This window comes from Synchiropus splendidus, chromosome 1, assembly GCF_027744825.2.
Source record: "Synchiropus splendidus isolate RoL2022-P1 chromosome 1, RoL_Sspl_1.0, whole genome shotgun sequence".
Classification (NCBI taxonomy): domain Eukaryota; kingdom Metazoa; phylum Chordata; class Actinopteri; order Syngnathiformes; family Callionymidae; genus Synchiropus; species Synchiropus splendidus.
Window position 1 is genome coordinate 52890617 of NC_071334.1, and position 19656 is coordinate 52910272.

General features: G+C 41.5%; 3 protein-coding genes across 3 annotated transcripts; 2 read left to right on the plus strand and 1 right to left on the minus strand.

Moving 5' to 3' along the window:
* The first annotated feature begins 1832 nt into the window (after nt 1-1832).
* Nucleotides 1833-7872, plus strand: cplx4a (complexin 4a). Its single transcript, XM_053853777.1, has 3 exons — nt 1833-2138; nt 3058-3145; nt 6697-7872. Exons 1-3 carry the CDS (start codon nt 1975-1977, stop codon nt 6922-6924), a joined length of 480 nt encoding a protein of 159 aa, XP_053709752.1. The 5' UTR covers nt 1833-1974; the 3' UTR covers nt 6925-7872.
* A 157-nt stretch (nt 7873-8029) lies between these two features.
* On the plus strand, nt 8030-12755 carry rx3 (retinal homeobox gene 3). Its single transcript, XM_053853776.1, has 3 exons — nt 8030-10683; nt 10827-11062; nt 11974-12755. Exons 1-3 carry the CDS (start codon nt 10425-10427, stop codon nt 12409-12411), a joined length of 933 nt encoding a protein of 310 aa, XP_053709751.1. The 5' UTR covers nt 8030-10424; the 3' UTR covers nt 12412-12755.
* A 1698-nt stretch (nt 12756-14453) lies between these two features.
* grp (gastrin-releasing peptide) lies at nt 14454-15671 on the minus strand. Its single transcript, XM_053853757.1, has 3 exons — nt 15475-15671; nt 14708-14940; nt 14454-14638 (listed from the first exon to the last, which is right to left on the minus strand). The coding sequence occupies exons 1-3, from the start codon at nt 15638-15640 to the stop codon at nt 14567-14569; spliced, it is 471 nt and encodes a 156-aa protein (XP_053709732.1). The 5' UTR covers nt 15641-15671; the 3' UTR covers nt 14454-14566.
* Nucleotides 15672-19656: the final 3985 nt, after the last annotated feature.

A 19656-nucleotide genomic window follows, 5' to 3' on the forward strand; every position in this document is an offset into this window, starting at 1 on the left:
CCAGAATATGCCTCCACTTTCCCGATCAGGCTGGTGTGTACATACTTATGTCATAAACAGACGGACGATGTAACTGTTCTGTACAACCACCCAACCAACATCACATTCTTTGTACTTTGAAAGCTTCTTAAACAAACCTGCAGAGAGTGTGTCAGTAAACATTACCGCATTACTCAGGAAAGAAAAAAAAAAGAATCATATCAAGACATGTTCTGAAAGATAATCCTATCTTGCCTGAACCATCTGAATGTCTGTGACTTTGTTGCTATCTAGGAGCATCGATTTACAGCTGCCAAACTTGGCTGAGTGTCATTTTCACAGTAAGGTGATGTCCAGGTCTTGTCTTCTTTTTGAAGCTGTTCTGCGAATGTACACTCCACTTACTGTATGGACGATGGCAGGTTCCAGACAGTTTCAAGCATGAACCCAGAAAGCATCATACTTGAAGACAACAATTGCAGTGTTGGTAGAATGAAGGCTGGTGCACACAGGGCAGCACTGGGTGAGTGCTCTCAAATGATCCTCTAAAACAATTCACTTCCTGCTGTAATGTTTTTGAGATTCCGTCTCCATTTTGCTGAAAATAAATAAAGTCTTATTAGCCTAAAGTATTATGCTACAGACTAGCATCATTGCATTTCAAATGTATCACCTCAGTTCAGAATCTTCCGTCGATGAATACTGAGGCTCGTGTGTTGAGTCGTGGTGGACACAAAAAGAAGTGCTGCCTTCTTCATGATCTTCACCCTCAGTCAGCATCGCTTTGCCGAGGACAGTTGCAAGTCCAACTTAGCAGCAGCTCAGTTTTCAGTGTGATCTCTGTACATTACAGTGCATTGCTGGAGACAAAATGTCCATTCTTCTTAACGCTTCTTTTGTGCGATATAGATGGCCACCACACACACACACACAGGCTTGTTGTTATTCCGTCTTATACAGCGCTCTCTTTATGTACCATTTATGCACCATTTCACACTCATACCTTGACACAGCTCAGGGAAACTGGATTATTTGCTCTTAGTTGTTGATGCTACTGGAGGATGGTCAGACCACAGTTATGATAAAGTTTTGCTTTCATTAATTCAGTACAGTGTTGCCTTATGGCAACTTCAACAAAAATTTAAATTTTGTTTACTGGATCATCATGGTGTCATGGTGCACGAGGATGGTGAAGCACTGGACCCTGTTTCCTCATAAATGCGTTCAGACACTGAGTTGAAATCTTCTCAAAATGTCACCCTTCATCTCAGCTGCCTGTCTCTATTTAACTTCAGTGGCCTTGATGTGGCGAGTCGGCACGCTTCCTCGGTGCTGACAAAAGGAAGTGGAGCTGACATTGGAAATGAGGAAGCAGCATCTCCTCCTCCTCCTCCTCCCTCATCATTATTCTCTGTGTTAACAATAGCACGGCAGGCAGGGCGGCTTGGCCGGGATAAACAAGCCTGTAATCCCGCTCCTCTCTCCTCTGCAGCAGAATAAGCTGCGTGTGGGCCGGGCCAGGCTCACTAATATGATTAAGCAACCAGTGGGCGGACGCTGCACATACGCCCACAAGCCACAAGCGCCCACTTCCTAACCAGCACCATTAAGAATCCCGTTAGTTTTGGCGAAGATTGTTCTGATTCTTGACATTGACCAAGTTGAAAAAAAAAACAAAAAAGAAACAGCACAAAACACATTCACACGGTCTGGTTGACTTAAAAATAGATGGTAAACAGGCCATCTGTCCCGTAGCATGGCGGAGTAGGGAGGATTAAATCCAGATTATGGCCCCAGCGAAACATTGTGTACGTGTGTGTGTGTGTGAGGGAGATTGTGTGTCTATTGCTTGTCATCAGTGTGTCCTTGGCGCCATAGTCCAGCAGCAGGTTAGCTAGAGAGCTACCACTGCGCTTGACAACTTAGGAAGCTGAAGCAGGCAGCCAGGAGCGGAAGCGGCGTTTATCTTGCCTTTCAAACTCTCATCCATCCGAGATGGCTTTCTTAATCAAGAGCATGATCGGGAACCCCCTGTCGGGAATGGGCCTTGGAGGTGGAGGTGACAAAGAAGAAGAGGCCACCCCCTCAGATCCAGCCAAAGCAGCAGGCATGACGCGAGAAGAGTATGAAGAGTACCAGAAGCAGTTGGTGGAGGAGAAGTAAGTCACAGCACGGACCCTTTTTCAACTGCCGTCCTCGGCCCGGGAACATGGTCGATCGCGGCTTAATCTGACCTTGACGGGCAGCTTTACTTTCACTTGCAAAGCCGTCACTTTCACTTTGTGTTTTCAAAGTTGTCTTGTATTCTGTGCATTTAAATGATATTCCAAAGACGAAGCCGGTTACATGTAAATAAAGCTTTTTAAAGCTATTTCACGGAGGTTGGAGGCTGAGCTGAAGCAGCCCGCTCTTTCAGAACAAGGCATATCATGAATGTTGTCGCCGCTTTATCACCATGCAACTTGACCATTACTTTTGTGACATCTATTCACAACAAACAGCACAAGCTCCAACTAGCCTCCCCTCCCACTCTGGCCTCAGCAGTGCCCTGGTGGACTGTAGACTCCAGTGTAACCGTGACACCAAACAATGAATGCAACTGAACTAAATGTGGAAATAAGATGTTTTCACCTGCAGTGTTTTGCCTGTTGAACTTGTTGGCGTGATGTCAGTTGAGCTCTACTCAGTCTGGTCTAATCCCTGACTTTAATTGGCTGAGGGAAAGTTCATGTCTCACCTCTGAAAAACTCTAGAATGTACCTGTTTATATTGGAGGTATTGTAGTAACAGGAAACACAGTTATTGCGTCACCTGCTCTGGAACATATTTACATTAATGGAGGTAAAGCTTATGGCAGAATGACAATGAAACCTGGAGCTCACTTCGCAAAAGTTGTTTTTTTTCGAGGCAACTGTCCATGGAAACACCTTCCAAATCTCAACAGTTTACTTAGACCAGTATGACTCACTCGTGATCATCATATAACAATGGCTTACATCTTTGCACACCACGCTTCTTTAACTTCAGTTATCATCATAAAACTGAACATGTATCTTGTGTGTGTGTTGTTTCTCTCAGGATGGAAAGAGACGCTGACTTCCTCCACAAAAAGGCAGAGAGGGCGACACTGCGAGTGTGTCTGAGGGAAAAGTACAGGCTGCCAAAGGTAAACACAGTGCCCAGTGAAGAAAGCAGTTTCATGGGGCACAAGAGGCAACTCTTATCTTGATGTTGATATCCTCCAGGCACTCACACCCTCCCACATTCCAAAAAACATACAGAGATTGACTGATTACCACAAATGATCTGTGTTGACTGAAATATTTTCGACTGTCTAAATGTTAGAATGGGAATGTTAATAGTCAGTAAGTAATAGTCAACAGATACAAGACATAACTGTTGTTCTAAAAGTGCTCCAAATTATTTGGCTGTGAATGTAAAATACAGTTTGGTCATTTTAGTTTGGTGTAAGCATAAAAATGAACACATTTTCTAAGTACATGCTCAGCGGGCAAAAATCTGACTTAAAAGCAAACATATCTGTCATGGCTGTCTATGGGATCAGACCCAGTGGCTGGATTGCTGCAGGCTGACAGAAGACTTGGGAGGTCGAGGGTAGATTTAACAAGGTTTATGAACTATTACATGAGAACTCAAAAGACAAACAGGAACGGAGAACCAAGGACGCCGATACCAGGAACGGGAAATACACTCAAGGCAAGGGCACCCTAACCCTGAAACAGAAAAGAGGCAAATTATAGTCAGGCCTAACTAACAGGGACAAGGCAAACGCACTCGGACGTTAAGTCACAAGGCCCAAATAACAGAAAGCGCTCGGTGGTGGTTACACACACACACACACACACACACACGAGAGCGGAGGATGGAGAGAGAGTTACCGTGAGGACGCGTAGCAACCATCTGGTGTCGCAGACTGGAACCCAGGTGTAGAAATCAGTGGAGTCTGATCAGCGGAATGGGACCCAGCTGCGCTGCTGTGAAGTTGAAGAGAGAGAGGGAAAAGGAAACGACACAGGACACAGGAACACCAGAAATAATCAAATAAAAGCACAACAGAAACAAAACATGACTTTAATAATGCACTAAAGAGAGCACTTTAGTAATGCTCACATCTTTGAGCACAAAAAGTGGCAGTAAATATTGTGGTTTTAGTAGCAGTGATCATGGATTAAAGCTGTTGCTACCTTAGCAACACCTACACAGTACATGAAACAGAAGACAGTTAAAGTAGTTAAGACCCAAACATGGTGGCCAAAAACAACACCAGCAGATATCACTATAGAATTGGTTACAATAGGAGAAGTAATAATTGTCAATGAATTCCAGATGACACTTGAGTAGTAACTCATAATAACAGCAGTACAAGCAGCAGAGCTAGGATGTATCAGATGGGAACACAGGTGAAATATTATAAAAATCTATTCACAATTACAATACAGTAAAGGTACATACTGGTATTTGCACTGGTTGGCAGTAAAACTAGCTGAAGGAAATGCAGCTGTAACTGCATTAACACAGATAATTGTAAGATGGCAGAGTAGTAGGACAAGGGTGAAGCAACAGTAATAGTAGTGGTGAAAGTATTGTTATGAGTCATAACAGCGGTTGTAACGCCAACGCCAGTGTTCGAGGTCGTGCTCGGGAAAGAATAGGTGCTAATGCCCTTCAGCGATTGTTTTTTGCGGATAACTCAAAGTAAACTGCCTCTTTTACTTTGCATGCGTAGGTGCATCAAGAAATAGCAGTATTTATTTAAGTTGTCCTGAAATAGCAGCATTTGGCAGCAGTATTTGGTTGGACGGAAGGCGGAAGTGATGCAAGTAGATTAGACAGAAAGACGTTGAACCCGAGCCCAGGAGTCGCCAGGGTAACGCCATGTTGCACCTTGAGTCCTCCAAAGCCAAAAGCCAGTGAGCAGGTGTCACAGGCGCATTAGGCAGCGCCGGGCGAACAGGCTTATACTGTGGGTGCAGGTGAACGGAACTTTGTCAGTAACTGGCTTATTCTCGGCCACAATGGAAGGCGCAAAAAAGGTACGTTTGCATTCAACTCAAAGTAGTTTAGCGGTTTCTTTTGCTAATAACATTCCATTATTTATTTATTTTTTTCAATTAGCCTTTAACAATACGGCTAATGAAGCCATCGCTAAGAGAACAATGCAACACTTCTGCTCCATTTCTTTTCACCTCTCCTTATAAAAGGGAAACCATATGAGGTATGGTAAATGAGGGGAGTCGAAACAATAGATGCATTCATGTATACACATGCAAATGTAAATCTAATTATGTTCTGTGAATGATGTATACATTTTTTTTCCTGGTTTGGAAGTGGTCATATTATATTCACCAGCTAAACAATACGTCACCTAAATAAATCATGCTTGCGGTTTCAATGCCATTATTGCAGGAAAACCACGTGAGGTGCTAGACACAGAAGAAAGATATCTTTAGACAGTCGCTGGGATTCAGTGAGGAAGGCTGCAGCAGGCCTGAGATAATCCCACAGATTGAAGTGGTCACAGTAACGTGCCGACTGAACGACTACACCAGCTATTAAGATTAAATACGATTTAAAGGTGAGAGTCACAATGATGCAATATCCCGTGATTTACAAGACCTCCACCACAAAAATGAGGATTAAAGTGGATGATTCAAGGGCTTCTTTTATTGTTCCCAAATAATCTGCATCAGTTCATACGTATAAAGAAGAATACGTCAACTATTCATTCTAAACTAGCAAACTGGTGTGTGGAATAAGACATGGGCCGGTCGGATTCAATTCATGTTGCTTGAATTTCTATTTCAAAGTGAGTCTGTTCTGAATGCCAGGAGCAGGCACTTGGGGACAATGAGAAGTATTTTCTTGAAATGTCAGAAACCTTGAGCACAACTCAACCACTACACTGTTACAGAACCAGAACACCAAATAAAAACTTCACTCAAACACTCGAGGCATGTCTCGCGAAGTAGTATCATCAATGACGTTGGCAGGAATATGTTGCGACTAGACTCATTCCATGGGTCAACTTTTGCTACGCAGCAGTTTGAGTTGAAAAACAATGCCTCCATTAGTTGCATGTCTTTGTTATCAAACGACATTTAGTGAGCTATGGTGTCGGGTTTTCTAGATTTAAAAGTGTAATTTCATGTGCTAAAGCACGCTCAAACCGCAAACGCACAGCCAAGTTGCAGCGTTTTTTTTCCTTGCCTTCATTTGTAGGGATTTTATTTGAAACTCATAGATAGAATTCTGGAACTTAGAAAGGACACGACACAGGAAGTGAGGCAGAAGAAAGTCTACACTGCAGATGTCTCTCGACAGAAAGTGAAATTTGGTGGCTCTGGAACGCTACCAGAATTGAATCATCTTTGTCCTGTTATCAGCAGTGGCTGAAAATGTGGAATCCGTTCTTGAGTTTTTTTTTTTGAATGACATTGCTCAACTTTATTACTTTAAAAAGCATCTAACTCAGTGCAGTTGCACTTGAAAAGTAATTTCATTTGAACTCCTTAAGAACCAGTAAAGCCCAGATTTATCTACTAACTTTGCCTTACGGTTGAAGCGGTGTACTGGGTATTTCCAGATAGGAGTCTCGGGTGAGGTATTTCCGAAGGTGATCATGAAACACATCGACAGTGAAGGAAACACCTAAGTAGTTGGAAAGTCTCAGACCTCTCTTTGTTCTTTCGACCGCAGAGTGAGCAGGATGAGAACATGATCGAGATGGCCGGGGATGACGTGGACGTGCCGGAGGAGTTGTTGAAGATGGTAGACGAGGACGCCACGGAGGAGGAGGGCAAGGATTCCATCATGGGCCAGATACAGAACTTGCAGAACATGGACATGGATCAGCTGAAGGAGAAAGCCTCGGCCACCGTCACTGAGCTGAAGACCAAAGCAGAGGAGAAGTGCTCCGTCATGTGAAAGGCTCCAAATTATGAGGATGGGGGGGTAAAAGAAAACGCTGTGGCGGAGAAGTCTTTTCCACCACCAGGAGTCCAACAGTCAGGATTAAATGAAAATATAATATATTTAAATATTTAATTGTTGCTGCTGTCCTTTGACAGTTTCTGTGTCTCCTAAATTGAAAAGTCATTCCCTGATATAGAAGTCACCTACCCTGAGCCATAACTCTTCCTTTGCCTATCTTTACCATGCACATAATCAGCTCAATACTCCCCAAAATACTTATTAATGTTCATATTTATCGCAAAAAAAAAAACCCAAAACAACTACGGACTTTGTGGTCTTCAATCTTCAGTCAAAGTCAAACATCCAGAAACGTGCATCCATCAATACAACAACGGTCCTGGTTGAGTGTTTACAACTTTCCTTCAGGCATGTTAGATTCTCTTTTGCATGTGGTGTTCAAGTTAATGTTATATCATCTTCTAGTGGTTCATTTTTTTTCTTCCCGATTCTTTATGTGCTAAGATATGAATACACACATAAGATAAATGTACATACACCGATTTTATATATATATATATATATATATATATATATATATATATATATATATATATATATATATATATATATATATATATATATATATATATATATATATGATGCTTCAATCTGACGCGTGTGTTCTGTCCTGTGAATTAAAACCACAGTGTGTGAAACCCAATGGTGGCCCACTCATGATCCCTTCAGTATCTAAAATGTAGCTGCAGTTTCTCACTTTACTAGTTCCTACAACATTTTACATGCTATAAAACCAGCTGTTTTTTAAGTTCAGGTTCTCCATTCTGCCAGGTGCACTGTCAAACCTAGTGTCTGATACAAGTTACTCCACAATAACAACAGTAATATACCAATAATATCAATTGAACAAAAATACCTTTCAATAAAGGATTTTTTTTCCTTCTTTTTGCCATTTCACATTTTTTGGTTCAGTTAGTTACAGTATTTCCAAGAAAAAAAAAAAAAGCCTTTTTCTCCGGAGCAAATGTATCTTCTAACGTATGATGCTAGAAATACAGTAGAGATGAAGACTTGCATACATGGATTCGAACCCGGAACCTTCGTACTAACCATTGCTGTTCCGCCCACAAGGGAAATATGATGCGTGAAATAAGTCTGAAGATTCTTGGGGCCTGGGTTGCTTCTCTTAGAGGCAAAATTTCTTACATATCTGCCCTATTAATGTCGCATTTTGGGGTCACAATATTGGCACGCAACGTCTAGTTAGCATTTAAGCTTATTGAAGTACGGTGACCAAAAGGACACACACGAAACCCATGAAAAACTGAATCACAATGGTTGTGCTGGCACTTCTGACATTGTCACTTGAAGTCCCGGCCACCGCATTGAACCACAGACACACATTTCAGGTTCCTGTAGGCCTCATGGGAAGTACAGCCAACTAAAGGGAACATTAAGACTCGGCTTGCTGAAAAAGCTTAGCCACTGAAGGAGATGTCAAAACACACAGCAACATATGAGCAGAGAATGAATCTTCTCCACAGTGAAGTCACCAGCTCACATTTCATTTCCTTAATTGGATTTAAAAATCTGTGAAACTCTGGTGAACGGCCATGAAACATGCCATTAATCCGAACTACCTGTGTCAGATCTAACGCGGTAATTTAGTTGTGAGGTCTTAATTTAATGAGGAATCAGCCACACACTTGGGAGATTAGGAGCAAACACGAGGACGGACGTGGTGGGGGTCAACATTTGGAGTTTCTCATGGACTCCAACTGGATTTGTCAAGTCCGAAGATTAGCATCTAATAGGATCAGTGGTGGCAAGGTCAGTGTGTGGCCTCACTTTGGTCTGTGATGAATTCAGGAAGAGCCGGTCACCATGAGCATCATCTGAGGGCGGCACATATCTGACGTCTCCTGCACTTCAGCTGTGACAGCAGAGGGAAAAACAACAGAGGCAGGTTCACTGAAAATAAAGATGTTTTGACGGGAGAACCGGGATGCTATAAAACACACATAAGCTAAATCCCCATATCCTGCTGAAACAATCAATAACAAGACCAAACACAAAAAGATCAAAATACATGGCGAGGATGTTGTCAGTATTGGAGATTATTTTCCTTTTTTTTAAACATCTCTTTGACTACACAGTAAAGTGCTTTTCTGTTGGACTTGGTGCCATCACCATCATTTCATTTAACAACCTCAAGGTGCCCAGTCATAATGGACGGTCAGGCTCTGACTCTGAGTCAGAGCTGTTCAGATTGACTGAAGACTGCATTTCATAGCTTTGCATTTTAGTTTTCTGTAAGTTTGTCTTATTAGAACATTAACTTATTGTAACTAAAGCTATATATATATATATATATATATATATATATATATATTCTATCACACACACACATATACATATATATATATATGTATATATGCTGAATACATCCAACTTAGTCTTACTATTAGTTAATTATTTGAGAGCACTATCGTGACTTACAACAGTAATAGTTGAAAGAATATGCATTTTAGAAATAGGAATATGATGAAGATAAGAATGATGTGGGCCCATATTAGTTGCATTTCCTTATGTAGTGGCACATTTATTTCTTGATATTGACAACCGTGCCGTTTCGTAATACTCGATCGATGCCTAGAAAACCTCTATTCAAAAGTGAAACATTGCTGAGGAGCCCGCTGACTTAAAGGGAGATGGGCATCCAACTTGAGACAATCTGGCAAACAAAGGACGACATCACCTTCTGTAATTAGGAAAGCTCAATAGTTTCAGGGGTTTTAACTCTTTTGAGTAAAATAATGTAATCCCCTTAAGAGGGATTACCACACTGCTGTCAATCTTTGTTTGCCGTTAACTGGTAACAGCTCGAATGTGTTATTGTTGTGGATTGAGCTCAGACAGGATGTGTCATGATGTGTTAGTCAAGTGATCATAACAAGCATTTCAGCTGGCTTCGTTTCCATGAGAAGACCATTTTGCTTTTTTTTTTTTTTTTTAAAGGGAGTTAACAATTCACAAGCCACTTTTCTGGCAACAATATAGTGGCACTTTGATTAAACACTGAGCTGTCATTTTTCAATCCTTGTATGTGCAGCAAATCTCGTAGTTATGATGATTTTTTCTTTCTTTTTTTTGTAACCGCATAATCTGTAAATCCATAATCTTCCTCTTTTTCCGACAGCCTGACATGGACATGACATCTGGAGGAGTGGAGAGATGGTTTTAAGATTTATGTAAGTCGCGCTGGAGTATGGGGATGCACTTGGATGGGGAGGAGTCAGGTGCAGGGCCAAATCCTGCAGGACGTCCCCTCGGTGACGCGCGGCGGGGCTGCAACGGGAGCAGGTGGTCTTCACTGGAGGCGTCTTTAAAAGCCCTCGCTGGAGACGTGTCGGGCATATTGCGAGCCACAACTTTCCGTTTGGCTCGAACTTACCACGAAGCCTCCCACCACGACCACAGCTTCCCTCAGACAGATGTGGCTTCTGGGGTCACCTGCTCAGCTGATGATGATGGAGGAGAGACTGTCTCCTTCCGCGCGCGCCCTCCAGAGTCCGGCCCATCCGTCCACGGTGCACAGCATCGAGGCGATACTGGGGTTCAGAGAAGACATCATTTTCCACAAGTCGGCCGCCTACACCTGCTCTGAGAAAACTGGGGCGAAAGATGCGGAGCGCAGCGGGAACACGAACGCGTCGCCCGCGAAGAAAAGTATCTACGCGGAAACTTTTGACGGTAAGTCGATCCGCGTCCAGACACAGCGTCTGAACCAATTCGCTGCCAAACAAATGAAAGCAGCGCATTGCGATAAACATTTAGCCGTTCCATGAAAACTCTTTGTCTCTTCCGGGTGTGTGAATTTCACTTTATTCTTGCAGGTGTCTGCTGCCCGAGCAGCTCTGTTGACGGCCCGGTCTGTCCGGACTCACCTGACAGAGAAGGGAAACTGTCCGACGACGAGAACCCGAAGAAGAAACATCGGCGGAACCGAACCACGTTCACCACTTTTCAATTACATGAACTGGAGCGCGCGTTCGAAAAGTCTCATTACCCGGATGTGTATAGCCGAGAGGAGCTCGCGTTGAAGGTCAACCTGCCGGAGGTTCGAGTCCAGGTACGTGCGGCTCGAAGGATGGGAAACACACACTTTCAAACTTCGCAATAAAATAGATATTTATCGCTAATATGGAAACTTATGATAAAATGTTTTTGATAGAATTAAAAATGTCTTTGCGTTCTCAAATTCTATTTAGTAAATATTTACTCCAACCTAACAATAATTGTATCTCACTGAAAGTTATCAGCTCTATTTACATGTTAAAAAAAAAAAAAAAAAGTTTAAATTAAAATATAACCGACGGGAAAAATGGGATTACGCTGTTTTAAGAGGATGGCAGTAAGAAAACGATTTTCTGACAAGAATTGATTTATTGCTGAGTCAAAATGAGTTTTTTCCTTCCTTATATATTGTTTTTTTCATGTTTTATAAATCAGTAAATGTGACTTTAAAGAAAAAAGCAGAGTTTTAGCAGATAAAACCAGGCAGAAATATTGCTCTAGAAATTTGGAGGATGACACCAATGAGCAAAGTAATTTTGCTTCAAAAAAGAAAAAGGAAATCAATCGATTGTTATGATCAAGTTTCATGTTCAATAATACTGAATAACAATCAAGGAGATAGATTCCGAAATGCCCGTCTAACAACATTGAGAGAAACAATGCCCTTAAATCTCAGTTGAAATCCAAAAGGATGTTTAGCACTTTGATTTTTTTTTTCTAGTTCAAAGATCTACAAACATTAAAGACCTGATTTACCTCACACAGCTCCCTTAGATATTAGTTATTTTGGTTCTAAATTTGGGCTTTTCCCGCCATTTTGCACACCATTGTCTTCTTGATTTATTTCAACTCAGAAAAAGCAGACTCTCACAATGCATGGATTTCATGATTTTGAAATTTGCTATTTCTGTGCATTTCTTACTTTTTATTGATTTATTTATTGATTTATTTTTACTTGGATTCCAGGTTTGGTTCCAGAATCGAAGGGCCAAGTGGCGGCGCCAGGAAAAGCTGGAGGTCAGCGCTATAAAACTGCAGGATTCCTCCTCCCTACTCTCCTTCAGCCGATCCACGTCCACTAATCTGGGCTCTGGACTGCAGCTGGACCCTTGGCTGACCGCCCCACTGACCACCTCTACCTCTCTACAGTCTCTCCCCGGCTTCATCGGCAACTCGCAGGGCCTCACAGGCACTTATACATCATCACCTCCCCCCTCCATGCCCTCGTCTCTGCCTGCTCCCTTCCTAAGCTCCCCTACAATGGGACATACTCCTCACTTGCCTCGCATGGGCTCCATGTGCCCGCCAGCCTATCAGTGCTCAGCGGACCCCAGGAACTCCAGTATTGCCTCCTTGCGGCTAAAGGCCAAGGAACATATCCAGTCTATTGGGAAGACGTGGTGATCTGGATTTTGGAAGTACGCAACTGACTATATGCCACCTCCTGACGGGATTGTATGATTTAAAAAAAAAAAGACTTCATTTGAAAATCTGATCACTTTATTAACCTGCTGACTGAAAAGCTGTGAGCTTGAATATTTGTGTCACCTTTTTGTTTCTTTTTTTGCCGACAAAATCCAGTCCTACTTCACCGTCTTTACTGCCGTGACTATGAAACTTTAACATCAGCATCATTTACTGCATCTATTTATTATTGAACCCGTTTTGTGACTGTGATCCATGATGACATTTGTTCCTTGCCGTCAGAGAATTAACAAATGTGACACATTCTTCTCCCCAATAAAGCCCAGGTGTAAAATCAACAGCTCCCCTCAAGTTTTTCAGAACGGATCTGAGCACTGTTTTTTTTTTTTTTTTTTTTTTTTTTTTTTATACAAACAAAATGGTGTCAGAAACTACAACCAAGAAATTATGATTTCATGACACAAGGACAACTTACTTTATTGAACTCTATTTGTGACTCACCAACATTTGAAATTATTGAATAATTTGTTTATCATCATAATAATGATAATAATAATAATTCTTAACTTAGCCACTGTCACATCTTACCCTCAGACAAATGAATGATGTGTTCCTCTTCTTCGCTCTTCAATATTTCCCTTCAACGTTGCCACATAAACGAACCCTCCCACATCTAAAACTCTCCCGTTCATCCTTCCGAGCCAAACCTCAGAAGGTCCACAGTGAACCACAGTGGCTGCCTTCCTCTTGTCCTCTTAGCTGGTGTCACCATTTCTATTATTATTTGTCAGGCCTCCCTAACTTTGACTCAGCCCCCCTTATCGCGACTCCCAAAGAATTACAGTCCATATAGGTCAATGTGACATCTTGCCGAAATAAGAACTTGAACCAAATACACAACGGGATAACAGGGAATGTGACGACCTCTAGTGGAAGGATGAGGCCTAGAAGATGCCATTAAAAAAAAAAAACTCAAGTTCTTTATTTCAGAGTCCAATAGATGGCACTCTCTTTAAATGAATGGTCAAAATTGATCGGAGCTCACAAGGTAAAGCATTGTTAGACAGACAGACAGACAGACAGACAGACAGATAGATAGATAGATAGATATAAACGATCTATTAAAAACTCTTCGATGGACGTTACATATGGTGTTTTCTTTTGTGAATTGATCATGTATTTCAATGGACTAAAAAAAGTAAAATTATCTCCCATAAATCCAAGCAGCTTTAACTTCACCACTTGACTTAACCACCTAAACTTTAGGAGGCTTCAATTCTCTGGCTACTCAATTAATTTCCTCCTGTAAACATCACCCCATTCACTTGTGGGATTAAACGAATAATGCGGAAGTGAAAGTGCCTTGTACCGTCATTGTTCACCAGTCAGACGAGACAAAAGAGGGAGAGGGCAGAAGAGGAAACTTTGTCTTTGGCTTAAGCGAAACGTGGCATTTTCCACGGTCTGCGAGACGCTGCTGTGAGCGCTTCCTCCCCTCATTGACATCATCATAGAGACGTTTCTGAGCGCATGTGCGTCTGAGTATGTGGCCACACACACGTTAAATGAAGATATACGTGCGGGGAACACATTACAGACACATGCTCCGTTTATATCATGTTTTATTGTTTCAGTAATTTACACATTAGCACCAGTACACTAAGAATATATGCATAATAATTCAGACGGCTAATATTATCAAGCTATATTTATCCTATTAAGAGAAATATGACTGCAGAATCGATGGTGATAGATGGATTAATGGTGGATGGATGGATGGATGAGGTGAAATGAAAAAGGAGGGACTAAATGCAATAGATCATATGAATGATGAATGGATTTCATGACGCCTTGAAAGTATGAAGGGATTTGTAAACATGCTGAGATGAAAACAGATAGATAGATAGATAGGCACCGGCAGGCCCAAAAAAGAGGCAACACTGCCATCTTCTGGTGGAAATATGAAAGCAAATAAAAACTGTGCAACAAAGTTTTCCGCATGTATTTATTGCAGTACTGGATTTGCTGGACACTCTTGTTACATCCTACATTCGGACAAGGATTTGAAATATGTCTTACAGCTGTGATATGGGTTTTACAGGAACAATATTGAAGTACCATGATTTGAACTGTGTCAGTACTCTTCCTGTACCGAGGTGGAGTCACTTTCTTGTAGTTTCCTCATCAGAAGAAGGAGGTCTGACATCTACAGGGACAAGATACAGTCACATGGTCAACATCTGATCGAAATGTGTAGAGAAATGGCCACGCTGACCTCTTGAAGGTAATCGTTTCTGTCTTTGTCCCTCCAGCCACTGCGTGACCAGCGAAGCCTCTTGTCAGCCGTGGTGGTCATCTGTTTGCTGGACTTTTGGAGCATCAGAGCTTCTAGAAGATGCTTGATGGTGAGCAGCTCTGACATTTCTGAGTCGGACGATGTGACAGTGCGATCGTCAGTGTCCTGAACTCTGGGCTGACTCCCCACACTCTTTTTCCCCATTAAATGACCTGCAAGAACAAGGGATGTGTCAGACGGGGAGCCAAAAATAAACAAGCACATTAGGACTTTTACTCAGATTAAATACCTCAATATTAGTAGTATTAATAGTGCAATTCATTGGTGAGTTGGTTCCTTAGTGAATATGATTTGTGGAATGTGCACCAACATTTATATCAAAGTGTATTTAAATCCATTTACTCTTCACTACTTGATGCAATTGTTCCCTTGTTTGTCAAATGTAAGGTAACTCCATTGCCTCACATCAGGATATCTGACTTTCAACCTGATCAATTGGATTTAAATCCAAATTACTCTTGCGTATTGTGGTCTTTATCCTCTATATATATTGCTAATAAATGGTGGTTGTTAATCTTAGATGAAGTCAGCGCAGTAACTCTATGAAGCAGAAAACACTGTTCCGAATTACCTTTTTTAATGATAAGAAAGAGAAAGAAAACGAGAAAAACTTAAATATTAAAGCTGATATTTTTACTTGTGAGAAAAACATTGGGCATGAAGCAGAGGAATGGAACTTTTCTCACCCACAGCCCAGTGGTTTCCGCGTGGATACATCTTCTCAGGAGCAGGAGGATTGTCTGAGCAGTGAGAGACACTTGGAAAAGTCAGCAACACGATGAAAAGCGGCCACGCGGCTCTGCACATCCACGACGCACACAAACTCGAAGCGCGCATCTTCTCCGAGCCCATGAAAAGTCAGTTTCGCGCGCCGCTCCTCCTCGCAAATCACCTCAGTGTAACTTTCGCCAACCGTCCACATGCCGTTTTTATTGATGGAGCAGTGCAGCGCAGGAGTTGAACGGCCCCTCCTGGTGCGTCACTGGCTGCGGGGTAACGAGGGAGTCAAAGGTGGGGCGATGACAAGTCACATCAAAGCTAGAAATCTGAATGACCACTGTAGGAGCGGAAGTGGGCGGCTGACACGGTGGAGCCACCGTCATCGACACCAAGACACAATACACACTCAAACCAGCACTTTTTTTTTTCCAATAATAATTTTGCGACTAAAAATAGCACCTTTTGCTCATAATTTATATTCCAGAAGTGAAGGGAAGAAAGCTATTAGCAAAAGTGACTTGTGAGAAGTCCACATTATAGCTTTTTATTTCGGTTCGGCCTCTATAAAAGTGGCTTATTACAAGTGAAGTACCGCGTGAAACTGAAACATAAATAAAACACTGTGTAAATATAGTAACGGTTGAGATGAAAGAGCGCTGTTGTATGTATGTTTGATATGAGAAATAAACATTCAGTCATATTTATTATGTTATGTGTTAAGTATACCGACAGTTCAGCATGGATCTTAAGATGTTGGATGTCAAAGAACTTGAAACAACTGCTATGAATATTTATCTGAGCGATTGATAAACAGGAATTCCTCTTTAGTGAGACTTTTTTTGTCCACTTTAGGCCACCATAGATTGAGCTACTGCTTGAGTGGATTGGGCTTAAATAAACAAGGAATATTTATTTTCCTCCTAGCACTGTCATCTTTTCACACCTTTTTCAACTGACAGTATGCTGACTGTGGAAAAAAAAGTCAAGGGAATCAGAAATAAACAGGTATTGTTTTGCCTAAAGGGTTTGCAGGATTTGTGTGTGGTGGTACTTCATCTCTTCCCCCAGTATGATATGCCAGCTGGAAAAAAATAAACATCAGGTTAATACAGAGGGCAGCTGTTGCGCAGGGCATCCGCTCTGATGATGCAACATGTTCATTAAAACGGCACGGTAAAGGTGATGAAGACTATCCAACAGCTGCTGTGTGCTCAACGACACATTATTTATCAGAGCGGTTTATTGGAGAAGTCATTGTTCCAGAACTGTCACCAATATAAATGAAGAAGTGCTCACACCCACGTGTGCTCTTTTGTTGAATTCCGATATTTGACTGATCCCTTTCATGACTGTATTGACACACAGATTGCTGCAGAATGAGAATAGATCAAGTGAGACAGGCAGTGCGTGCCCTCCCCCGTGTGCCATTGAGTCTCCAGGAGTGTTGAAAAGGTTGAGGGCTTCCTCTGGGTATTGTCAGGATGGAGACGCAGATCCAAGCAGGTCGTAGGTGAAAGTCATCTGGTGACCTTAACAGAAAGAATTAAACAGAATGAATCAGAGAAAACAAAAATTGAAACAAAAAGAAGCAACATCTTGAACTTTTGGAAAAAAAACATCATGTGATGACAAAATTCCTCTCTTATTTCCATAACCTGGAAGCAGGTGTTTGCCTTGCACCTTTTGCTTTTTTTATTTCTTCTCATCTTCACACACCTCATAATGCGCTACACACCAAAGACCTTACCGTTTTCTTTATCAATGTGTTCGGGGGCTCTGCTTCCGAAGCTCTCCGGATGTGAGTAAAGGCCATAGCGTGTTATAGTTTGTCCTGTTTTAGGTCTGTTCACAGTTGCATACCAACAAAAAGATTGCAAATTCCGTCATCAAAAAGTCACCCTGACAGATGAAAAAAAATGTTCTCATCTTGCTAATGCTCCTTTGATGTGCATGGGCTGTCTACATGCCAATAAATCACTCACCTGAGAGAAAAAGTTTCATTTTCTATAAAGTTATTACATTGTGGTTCTTTTCAACAGCACAGCAGATGTTTATCCAAGCGTAAACCACTGTGTCCGATCTTAGTTGAGCTTGCGGTTTACATGCTTGCCTAATAATTAAAGTAATATAAAGGTGGTGTAGTCACACTACGAGAAATGTCGGCTTGTCATCTATAGTTGGACTAAGTGTTTAGAAGCATTTCAAAGGTCTCCACTTAGCTAACGCAAAAATGTGATTTTCTGGACTGTCATGCAACCGTGGTCTGTAATATGTTTTTTTTTTTTTTTTGAGAACACTGATCATTAGGAAATAAAAAAAGTAAGATTTAGTTAGTTTTACGGTCCATCACTAATATCCAGTCCAGTCACTCAAACCTACAAACAATTTAAAAAGTAGTGGTATCAGGCAAGAACACTGTTTGTTTATTCGTATGTATTATTAAAGTATTGAAAACAAATCACGCGGAATTAACCCTGTGTATTAGCAGCGACTTTTTTCATCTTCTACTAGATTCATATTAAACTCTATTTACGTGCAGTAAAACGCAAAAATATTTCCGTGGTTGAAGCGTTTTTATTGTCCGATTTGTTTCACTTGTTTAGTGTCATTGAATATTAGCATTAGGTGTGACGTTAGTAACAGCCAGTTTATCTCATGAGCATCCATCTATATTTCTTCGTTTCAAAAACTACAACAAACAGTTGTTGTAGTAAACACAAGATGGCACTGTTGAGGAGACAGAGTCCGTCAACGTCCTCCCGTGTGGTTCATGCACAGCCTCCCAGTCCGTGGCCTTGTGCTGATCTATAATCATATCCTGTCTTTCTATTTCAGATGTGTCCACAGTCGTTCCTACGTAAAAGGGGTGAAAGATTTCCCATTGCTGCGTCAAAAGTCTTAATTTCGCTCCTATTAAAGGGACAAATGAGTGATTCGCGGTGAACACATATTTAGTTTCTGTTGCCTATAAAATTCATTTCAAACGTCAGCTTGCTTTTGTGGTAGTAAGAAATAATGAGGGTGAGGAAAGTGAAATGTGCAGGCCTGTCAGCGGGAAAGTGTTCATTAAAAACGACAGTCTTCCACGATGACGTCTTCGTCCGCCCGTCATGGTTGAAAGAAACCCCAGCGGTTCAGCGAGAATGTAAGGACTGTGAGAGAGAAAGCTGCCATACACAACTGCACAAAAACAATAACAACAACAACAACAAGGTCAGAGCAAGAAGAACAACAATACGAACAATAACCTTGCAAAATGATAACATTTCCAGACAGATGCTCTACTGTGTGTCTTGGATGGAAGGCTGCTCACCTCCTGGCACGCAGACAAACAAAGACAGTCTTATTCCTGATATCCTCAGCTCTTACCTGCCAGCGTCTCATTTGTCTTAAACAAAACTTCCCAATAACAAGCTACAAAGATTCCTGGGGCAATACCCTTCATTCATATCGCTCTCAGTATCATGGAGAGCTTGCATGACATTTGCACAGTTGTACAGGAGGTTCAGAATCTCTAGAAACAGTCATCAATTGTTGGCATTCATTTCATTTTTACTTCACACATCTTGATGATGCTATTTTTCTGATTTGAAAATAACATCTTACAGTCACCATCTAATTTTCCCCACAATCACTTTGCTTTTATATTCATCTTGTGATGGCAAGCATAAATTCAGGCATAATCCAATTTCAATATGTGAACCTCCTGCCGAGATTTTGCACGAAACATTGTCTTATAGCGCAAACCCTACAATGACACTAAGACTGCTTTTACAGGGTCTGATATGCAAAGGTGTTAGTACACAAGAGTATTTTTTGGGGGGTATTTGTTGCCTTAGCATGTAACAAGGCCAAGATTTTTTTTATTACGTGCAGATTTCTGAAATCTTCCTGCAGTGCTGTGTGTGCTCAGCAGTTTCAATTTTGTCCAGCTTGCTACACAATGACACTCAACTCCACTAACTCCACTTGTGTTGTATTCTATCCAATGTAATTTAGCTCTCAATTGGGACTGTAAATGAATGAATTCACTTGTGTGTTAGGTGCGTCCTTCGACTTACAGGTTCAGGATGACAGTGAGAGAAGATTTCCTTAAAATTATCCTGAAAAAAAAAAAACAAAAAACAAGAAGAAGAAGACACGCCAGG